General features: G+C 38.3%; 1 protein-coding gene and 1 pseudogene across 1 annotated transcript; one reads left to right on the forward strand and one right to left on the reverse strand.

Annotated features, from left to right (window-relative positions):
- Positions 1-234: 234 nt before the first annotated feature.
- LOC120205681 lies at positions 235-1,229 on the reverse strand (annotated as a pseudogene).
- A 173-nt stretch (positions 1,230-1,402) lies between these two features.
- On the forward strand, positions 1,403-4,802 carry LOC120205613. Its single transcript, XM_039205471.1, has 3 exons — positions 1,403-2,421; positions 3,939-4,481; positions 4,581-4,802. Exons 1-3 carry the CDS (start codon positions 1,558-1,560, stop codon positions 4,683-4,685), a joined length of 1,512 nt encoding a protein of 503 aa, XP_039061402.1. The 5' UTR covers positions 1,403-1,557; the 3' UTR covers positions 4,686-4,802.
- Positions 4,803-10,501: the final 5,699 nt, after the last annotated feature.

Consider the following 10,501-nt stretch of genomic DNA (forward strand, 5'->3'; position numbering starts at 1 on the left):
TGATCTTCATTTCCTTTATCTTTGCCTTCACTTCATCTTCACCGTCCATCAAACGCCTCAACTCTCTTTCGAACTCGTAGGACGCCACCAAATCACTGCCGTCCCTGTAATCCGACCTGATCTCAACACCCAATTCCAACTCTTTCACTAACTCAAATGCATTCATTTGTTGCTCTGCATATACCAGCCATGTCGCAATAGGAACACCGTGCCATATGCTCTCCAATATGGAATTCACCCACAGTGCGACACAAATCCTCCGATTGCTTGGTGGCTCAATACTCGCACTTGCTGAACCCACCCGCACACGAGCCCCAACCCGGCTGTCCGGTCCAAGAACCCCAACGGCAAAACATCCGCTACATTTGTGTACTCCCCTGGGAGATCCAGTTTACCTTCAGGTGGCTTCCGAATGGACCATAAGAAACGATACCCGGAATGCTCCAGCCCGAAAGCAATCTCTCTCAACTGGGATACCTCGAGACTCCCCATGCTCCCGAAGCATAGGAACACCACTGAAGATGGAGGCTGATCATCAAGCCATTTCATTATGGAATCCTGTTTAGCTCCATCCGGATGCCATTGAGCGGCTCCAGCATGATCAATAATTGGACCGACCGGATAAGCCGGGGGAACCCCATTAAAGGAGAGCGAGTCAATGGCATGGGGCTCCAGTTCAAGGAACGTGTTCACTACGATGCCCATGGTCTCATCGTACCTACAAGCGTGTTCCAAGTACCAGAAATAACCGTCCTTGTTTCTCTTTAGCACCGAGGTGGGCAGCAAGCTAGGGGCAAGGGTTTAGCAAAAGTGGGGACGATCAACTCAACAGCCGAGTATTTGGGGACGATTAGTCCCTAGTCAGACTCAACAAAGTCGACGGTAAGCTGCCTGCCTAACTCAGGCAAATGGAACATAAACCCCAAAAAACAGGCTGGGGAAGCAAAGAAGAGATAACAAGGAATGCCGAGTTGATTGGCGACATCGATCATGGAAGTGGTGAACATGTCAACAAAGAGAGCAGCGATCGAAGTAGTTGAGATGAGGTCGGAGATGACATGTTTGACGTGGGGCTTGTGTTTGTCTATGAAGAGGGATAAGTAACCCAGAGAAGATTGGTACTGATCAGTACTAGGATGTTCGACGACGGTAGGGAGATGGATGAATTTGATACAAATATAGTTGAGATGAGGTCGGAGATCACTCGTATATGGATTTTTTTTTTTCATTCAACTATATTTTTTTTTGTCATTTTATTTTCTTTTGTCACCGACTATTTTAAATACAAATATATTTATACAATTATAATTAATTTATTAATATATATATATATTATATATATATATTATTAAAAAAATTAAATTATATACTGAAAATACCTCTATTTATATTCTTGTTCCCTCTAATATTCCTCTGCACATTGATTTCCATACGGAAAATCCATGTTCCCTTGAGTTAGAGAGAGTTAGAGCTTCGAATCTAGAGTTCAGATTTTCATAGCCATAAACACCCACAAAATCCAAGTTCAGATTTTTTAAAACCCTCCAAGGTTCAACCATGAAAAACAATCCAAAGGTTGAAGACAACTTTCCATGGGATCAAAGCTCGAGAAACCATTTCACTGTTTCCTGGACTTTCCCCAAGCTTGTCCTTTCTTCCCTCCTTTTGATTTCCGTTCTCTGCGTATTCTACACAGTAAGTTTCTCGGATGCTCCGAACAAAGAACCGAACATCATCAAAGCTGTTCATGTTAATGGCGGAGAGAAATCCTTATCCATAGCTCCACCGCCCGTTTCATCTCCCAAACCGAACTCCTCAGAGGAAACAACCCTTCACCATATAGTTTTCGGCATTGCAGCCTCGGCTCGGTTATGGGATCAAAGGAAGAATTACATCAAACTGTGGTGGAAGCCTCAGCAAATGCGTGGCGTCGTCTGGTTAGACAAGGGTGTTAAAAGCGGAACCGATGACCACCTTTTACCGCCGAGAATGGTCTCCGGCGATACTTCCAGGTTCAAATACAATAATCCGAAAGGCGACCGGTCTGCTATAAGGATATCCCGTATAGTATCGGAGACACTACGGCTGGGCTTGGAAGACGTGAGATGGTTTGTTATGGGAGACGATGACACGTTCTTTGTGCCCGATAATTTGGTTCGGGTTTTGTCTAAATACGACCATAATCAGTTTTATTACATCGGGAGTTCGTCGGAGAGTCATTTGCAGAACATTAATTTCTCCTACGGGATGGCTTACGGCGGCGGAGGGTTCGCCATCAGCTACCCCCTAGCTAAAGCACTAGAGAAGATGCAAGATCGGTGTATACAGAGATACCCGGGATTATACGGCTCCGATGATCGGATTCACGCCTGCATGGCGGAGCTCGGTGTGCCCCTCACCAAGGAACCGGGATTTCACCAGGTTTGCCTGTTCTTCATTTACTTTTCTATATATTGAGTATCACGGCGTTGACTTCCACATAGCTTTGGACAGCTTTTGGAAGCCTGCGTGAGTGCGTGTGCGTTGGTTTCAATGAATTTGTTGACCAACCAAAGTCGCCTATTATCCTGACGGTCGAACCTAAACAACTTTACACTCATATGAATTTAAAATTCTAATTAGTTCGAAGTATAATAAGTTTAATATCATTTAAATAAAACTTTAATTTTTATATATTTTAAAAAATTATATTAAAAAATTTATCTATTAAAATTAAATATACGGAGGGACAACGAAAAAAATTCTCTCGTCTGCATAACACTTGTCCATCTTATTCTCTCTGCCGAATCCTTTCTGCTTTACTTTCTTTGGTTCTTAGTTCATTCTCTTCGCCACACGTGTACGACAAGAAGTTTGATGTTGTTCCGGCTCCATGTCTTGTGTAGACACGTAATTCACTCTCTTTTGCTTGCTTTCGTTATAGTTTTTGACTGTTAAAGCTATCTAATTTCAATATTCTTTTAAGATTTTGGTTTCTAACGTGGCGCACTTCCCCACTGCCGTTTCCCTTTTGGTTGGATCAAATTCGTAGGCTTTGGCCATGATTAGCTCCACAATTGGTTCATATATGCTACTTTTGATTGGTGAGCTTGTCATTCATTTTAGGCCCGGGCGGATCGTAATTAGGGTAGAAGAGACTTTAGGCCATGATTATTTTCGTATCTACTGAAAATTCATCACCTAGTAAATTTTTTAATTTTATATTTGTCTATGTAAATAGTTTTCAAATTCACCCCACACCTATTACATAACTGGATATCTACCACTTATCTCGTACCCTTCTATACCCATCTGACAACAATTTCACATATTACATAAGAAATAAATCATAAAACAAGTCCATAATAATCTAGATATGAAAAACAACGATCTCCCATTCTAAAAATATTTATACCTTAATATTTGATTAAATTACAAGTCATGTCTTATAAAACCTTAAGATTTACAAAATATTCTATGGAATTATACTTAAATTCATAATGGTAAAAAATTTATATGGTGAGTAGTTAGTGGAGGGCGGATGTGGAACGGGCGAATGCGAGGCGGGTAAGGTCTCAAGCTCATCGTCTAACCATTATTCCTTATCAGTACGACTTTTTACATCCATACCTACCTAATACTCACTAAATTTATATTCATCCCTACTCTAATTGGAGTGGATGCGGTATGAAATCTATGAAATTGTACTCGTCTTCCATCCCTATCTAGGCGGAAGAAAGAGAAATGCTCCTAATAGATCTCGAATCTATAACCTAAAAAAATAAGAGGGAATAAAGATGAGTAGCTTGATGAATCATTAAATGTAATTACCCAAATAGTTGATTTTTTTTTATTAAAAACTAAATTGATATGTTACTATCGAACTCTTTAATTTTTTTTAAATTATTTAAGTTGGTACCTAAATATAGAGATGTGATCTTATGTTTTGTTTTGAACAGTACGACGTGTTTGGTAACCTGTTGGGTCTGTTGGCTGCGCACCCCGTTGCTCCACTGGTCTCCATTCACCACCTAGACAAGGTCGAACCCATATTCCCCGATGTGAACCGGGTTCAAGCCCTGAAACGCCTGCACCTCCCAATAAACCTGGACTCGGCTGCATTGATGCAGCAATCGGTTTGCTACGACAAAACCAGGAGTTGGACCGCCTCCGTCTCATGGGGCTACACGGTTCAATTATACAGAGGCATATTCTCAGTGAGAGAGATGGAAATGCCGGCCCGAACTTTCCTGAATTGGCACAAGAGAGCCGATTACACCGGCTTCTCTTTCAATACCCGACCCGTTAACCGTCATGCCTGCCAAAAACCGTTCGTGTATTACTTGTCTAAAGCATCATGGGACAAGAAGACAAACCAGAGCACCTGCGAGCATGTTCAGCACCGAGTTTCCAACCCTGACTGCAAGTGGAACATGCCGGATCCTTCACGGATTGATAGAGTCGTGGTTTACAAAAAACCCGACGCGAACTTATGGGACAAGGTAAATTTGTGGTTTAATTATAGTATCAGTCCCTCTATTATGAATGAAATTGAGATTTAATATTTTAGTTCCTCTACTCTTCGTTGTGTGTTTGAGCAGCCCCCACGAAGGAATTGTTGCAGGGTGTTGCCAATGAACAAGAAAAGCGCCATGGTTATTGACGTGGGAGTGTGTGGAGATGATGAAGTCATTGAATTGAGATGAGACATTTTCCATTTTTCCATCAAAACAAATAACAAAAATTGTAATAGAAAACCTACGACACCATTCACACCACAATTGCAACCGAAAATCTATGACCCACGTTTTCCTCACAGAATCAACGTGAACTCATAAAAGTGCATGTGCATTTATTTTACGTATGTCATGCATGCATATGCCATCAATCTATATGTATTCTATGACTTCTTCGATTGTTGTAAATTAGTGATACATATCATCATCTTAAATAAAAACATGTTAGTTTTAGAACTTAATAGGCTATTAACAAAAGAACTCGATTGAAATAATATTATAGTTTGAGGATTCGATTAAAATATTTGGGACCAAATTAAAATGTAGATGATAATTGTAGGGTGCCGGTACAATTAATCCCGCAAGAGAGTAGACTCTGTCTTGTCCTGGCAAGTGGTAAGTGAGTCACTGACAAAGACATAAATTAGCTGATCCTATTCCCATATGTAATGGGGTAAAGGGGAGGTAGGGTAGTAGGCTGGCCCCCAACGCCAGGTTGAGGGGTAAAGGGAGGTAGGGTAGTAGGCTGGCCCCCAACCCAGGTTGAGAGTCCCCCAACACCAGGTTGAGAGCAGCTTCCGTGGGAGACCTCTGAATTATGAATTGCCCACCGTGAGACTCGATCCCACGACCCCAAGGTTAAGAGCCTTGTGCTCTACCAACTGAGTTGGACAGTCAATTCGTCTTGACTCAGACATACCCTACGCTAAATTCAAGTCGTTGCGTTTGACCCAGTCTCGATATAAACGAGCACAAAATTTCCTCCCCCATTTCCCACTCTTTCCTTCTTGCGTTTTTTGACAAAAAAAAACACCTTTAAAATAAATTATTACCGATTAGACAACAAGTTTGAATTTTTTTGATCAAGTACTAGAGAGAAGGAGACGCGTTTCAATACCACAGAAAATAGTAAGATGGACCCGATGAAACATGTTTTACCTGCAAATTTGCTTAGATTATCTATCCCTGGAAGAAGCATGCATGGGGACGCGCCTTTGGAAGGTGCAACCCACGGGGCACACCTTTCTTTTAATTTTTTGACAGGAGCTACCTTTAAGGCGCGCCTTCCGCCGTTCCCACCACCTTTACCGCCCGAAGCTTCTTGCTTGAATCTTCTCGCCCAACCTCTCCCACTAAACTCCCCAAACCACTCCCTATATAAACCCTCTCCTCAACTAAAAAGATAACACCTAAATTCTATCTTCTTTCAATCTATTATATATATATATATGTATAATTATTTAGTTTTTAGTAAATTTTTTATTATTTGTTTTTTATTTATTATAAACTAATTTAATTAATGTTTTTATTTTCATGTAAAAAAATGGAAGCCGTGTTGTTGCGATTGGATGCTGAACATATTTCGAGTCATTTTGCGGATACGGTAATAATACGTAACTATATTCTTTTTAAATTTATGAATATTATGGAATCAATTATATATGATTTAAATTGTTAGAATTTATTTAAAGAACACAAAAATAGTAGTTCAAATTTTAATGTTTAGAATTTATTTGTTAGGAAAATGATCGTACATTATAAATTTTTATTTGCAATAAGAAGATGACAACACCGAGGCGTATCTGGCCATTTTTGTCAATGACTGGATTCGATTACTTAGCAAAAGTTAAAGGAGGTTGTAAACTTGAATCCGCCCTGATTTCTGCACTCATTGAGAGATGGAGGCCAGATACACACACGTTTCATCTACCATGTGAAAAGTGCCCAATTACACTGGAGGATGTTTCAATGCAACTCGGGCTACCGGTAAATGGAAATGTCATATGTGGCGTGGCAAATAAAGATTGGGGATCTATGCATGGAGTATCTTGGGAAGACGCCACCTAGTTTCAATGGTAGTCGAATAAGATTACTGTGGCTGAAAAATGAATTTACAGAGTTGCTCAAAATTTTTTGGAGGACGACGCAAAAGCTTTTTGTCCGACATATATTCTATAACTCATTGGAGGGATATTGATGCCCGAAAAATCTCGAAATCAGGTGCATTGTATATGGTTGCGGTATCTGATTGATTTTGAAGACGCCAACACATTGAGCTAGGGGTCTACGGTGTTGGCATTTTAATTTAGAGAAATGTATCGGTCGACAAAATATAGTAAGAATGCTATTGGCGGGTGTCTCATGCTTCTCCAATCGTGGGCATGGTACCGCATGTATTTTTTGTGCCCAATCGTGAATGACTCATATGTCTTTCCATTACTGTCAAGGTATCAAGACTAAATTTATTTTTAAATAATATTTCTTTATTATTATAGATATATATATATATATATATATTAATTAGGTGGTCAAATAAAAGAAAACAATCATCGTGATATCCCACAAGAATTAGAAGATATTCGATTATTGATTGATCGGAAAGTTAGAGGAGATATACATTTTTATATCATTTTTTGATTTAATTGTATTGATATAATTTGAATCTTATTTTGATTTTGATAAGAAATCTATATTTTTTATTTTAGTTCAAATGGTTGTCATATTTGGACGATGAATTGAGGGTTTGTATCTCACCTAACTTTAGTGGGCTATTGGATGTATGGATGGCGATTGTGCCCCTTATTTGTTATGTTGTTGTTGAGTGACATCTGATTGATCGCGTGCTTCATCAATTTGGTTTTACATAATACATTCTGAAGCACGAAGAAACATTGACAACATACATAATGTTGATAGGCGGGGCAAGAAAGAGGTGAACTGGTTGGTGAAACACAAAGATTGGTTGGTGATATAGGAGATCCGACATCAACGCTTGCCCTATCGACAATATATATTAGAAACTGGATGCATGGTTTCACCTGGCCATATAGAATGATTCAACATAAACGGGAAACCATTCTTACTTTCGGAGGTAACATGAGGGGGTCAATTCATTATCGGCGACCAAGATGTCTGACATCGCAACATTATCGTCCCCCACTACTGAACGAATAGCAGACACTTTCGGGTCGTCTGCATCTATGTCGCCAGGACCTTCACACCAACTGTAAGAGACATTGATATACATACCTAACCCTTTATCTTACATGGGGACACCGCTTCAGTTTCAGACGCCCTTGCTGTTAATTCATATGTCATATCCACCAGTTGAGATTCCAAATCCGCCGGTTCATATGCCACAACCGTATGGCTACGCACAGAGGCCGTAGAGTTTTATGACACACCTGTCAGGTATTTTTCGTCTATGCTTGCAGATCTGACATTCAGTTTCTATGCTAGTTATCTTGAGGGTGGTCCTCCACCAAAAACACTACGCCCGCAGTATGCATCTCATACATTGATGTCTGGTTTTTCATATTTTTACAGTTCTTAAGGAGTGGTAGGATAGTCAGTTAAATACCTCTAGAATCCTTATTCTACTGAGGTGATACATCTACATTCAACCCTTACCGAGATAATGTTGTTGAGACCGATGATGATGATGAAGACAACAAGGATGATGAAGTTGATGAGGAGACTGAAGAGGAGCAGTAGTAGATAAGAAGAAACACTTCTCGAACTAGATGACCACCACCTTGCGAAACACATTCTAGGAGACATCGATATATATAATAAAATTGTAATGTTTTTATTAATTATTTCTTTACTATGTATTTGAATCTTATTTTGATTTTTATGTATTTTGTATCAAGTTATTATGTTTCTTTTTATGTATTTATGTATTTATTATTTCTTTATATGTTTTTGTCGCTTATTTGATTTTTCTATCTTGTTATGTTTCTTTATTCGTTATTCTGTATTTATATAAAATATGTTTTTGAATGATGTTTAATGTTTTTTTACGAAAAAAATGACAAAGCGGATATAGTAAATTGGGTATGCTCGTTTTATAGGACGTGTTTTGTAAGAGTTATATATATGTGCAAGGTGAAAACTAATTTTAATCTACTCAGGAAAAAGCTTGAGGGATTTAGCTACGATGATAGCTATTCATGACTTTTTTATTGCAAAAAGTTATGCATGTCTTTCAACAAAAAAAAATTCACTTAAGGAATTGAAGCGTAAAATAGAAAGAAAGGTTAAACTCGGATGAAAAAAAGAATTTATTTGCTATATTTTAGGTTGTTTGCTTCATTTAAGAGATTTCTTCTAAGCGATGATGTACCATTGTGGAATGATTGAAACATAATACTCTTTTTCTGTGTCTCATGTGGACTTGTTTGTAGAGTTTGATGATGCTGATGATGATTCTTTTAGTTTGAATACCAAACACGTAAAAATGAACGAGTTCGGGAACACATAGATAGATGATGAAGACCCAGAAGCATGGTTCAGACGCAATTGGGAATCATAACAACATTAAAAAAAAGTATGTTTTAGGACGTGCGTGTATGCTTATATATTATTGTTTAAGGTGTATTACTATGCTTTTATTTACTATTTAAGGTGTGTGAAAGATGTGTCATATTTCTAACTCGTTGGTTTGGTATTCTTAATGTCATGATTAATAGTTTGTTGTTTATTGTAATGTCATGGTTTGTTGTTTTTATAGTCCAAATCTATAACAAATGGCTTTTATTTACTATTTAAGGTTTGTGAAAGATGTGTCGTATTTCTAACTTGTTGGTTTGGTATTCTTAATGTCATGATTAATAGTTTGTTGTTTAATATAATGTTCATGGTTTGTTGTTTTTATAGTCCAAATCTATAACAAATGTCGTATTGAATTTAATTAGTCCTACTAAGAATAAAATCAATTACAATATTACTTTCACGATTCCATAAACAATAAAAACAACCTCAAAATGTGTTATCACATGCGCAGTATGTTTGTGGAATCTTTTTTATGTAAGAAACTGAGAATATTTTGGCAGTAGTTAATATAGTCATGCTTCTGCTGTGGAGAAGCTCTTTTTGCTTCATCTTTAAATGCATTGGGTTTAGGCATGATAACACTTGATATCTTTCTTGTAGCCTCTCTTTTATGTGAAGCAATCGAATGTCTAAAGTGTAAGTTGCTTCGATGACACCCATGGTAGAGGCTTCCTTCAAGATATGACAACTAAGTTCAACATTGGCACAATATTTGGAAAAACACTCCACTATACCTTCCCTAAACAATGTATCATGATTTATGGAAACATAATCCTTTCGTACGAGCAGCCATTCACAATGATCCAAAGGTTTCAAGGCATAGTGATGGGGTCAAACATTTACAAATATGATTTTGTAATTGGATGCCAAACAAAAGTCCCAACAAGTTAAACGAAAGTGGAGAAAGTCCTCAATAGAATTAGAAGCAGCGCAACGTAAAATCTCAACTAATTTATCATTTGGGAGATAAGATAATGAACATTTAGTTGTAATTGAAAACTATGGAAAAGTCTATGAAAATAATATATAATATACTAATAAATAAACACGGAAACGAGGCCAACAATGAGCATGGTAGAAAAGATGTTAGAGGGAGTGGTGGAAGTGGCCATTCCTCCACCACCTAAATTGATACAGTCAATAGTTGCTGGCGATTCTTATAAAGCAGCCGGAATGGATTCCGGCATGTCAAAAGGCGGTGGATGGTCGGATTACAACGTCGAGTTTTCCAGTGCCGGCTCACGGTCGTCTCTCAGTAACTTCTCTTCCCCTCTGGATCAGAATTTGTAAGTCTAATGCTCATAGAATGGTTAAGCATGATGTGTGGGGGTCATTGGCTTATGATGACGGCTTTGGCATTGGGCAAAATTATGTACACATACGAAAGATAATGTCCCACCATCATCATTACACTTGCATTTCATCTCCTTTTGTTTTAGACCTTTCTTGGA

Source organism: Hibiscus syriacus, unplaced genomic scaffold, assembly GCF_006381635.1.
Source record: "Hibiscus syriacus cultivar Baekdansim isolate YM2019G1 unplaced genomic scaffold, ASM638163v2 tig00012523_pilon, whole genome shotgun sequence".
Lineage (NCBI taxonomy): Eukaryota > Viridiplantae > Streptophyta > Magnoliopsida > Malvales > Malvaceae > Hibiscus > Hibiscus syriacus.

What these genes read in the sequence shown, in the direction of transcription:
- LOC120205613 (XM_039205471.1), top strand. Translation starts at nt 1,558, where the DNA reads ATGAAAAACAATCCAAAGGTTGAAGACAACTTTCCATGGGATCAAAGC. An exon ending in AGGAACCGGGATTTCACCAG is followed by an intron (nt 2,422 to 3,938) that starts GTTTGCCTGTTC and finishes TGTTTTGAACAG; the next exon opens with TACGACGTGTTTGGTAACCT. An exon ending in ACGCGAACTTATGGGACAAG is followed by an intron (nt 4,482 to 4,580) that starts GTAAATTTGTGG and finishes GTGTTTGAGCAG; the next exon opens with CCCCCACGAAGGAATTGTTG.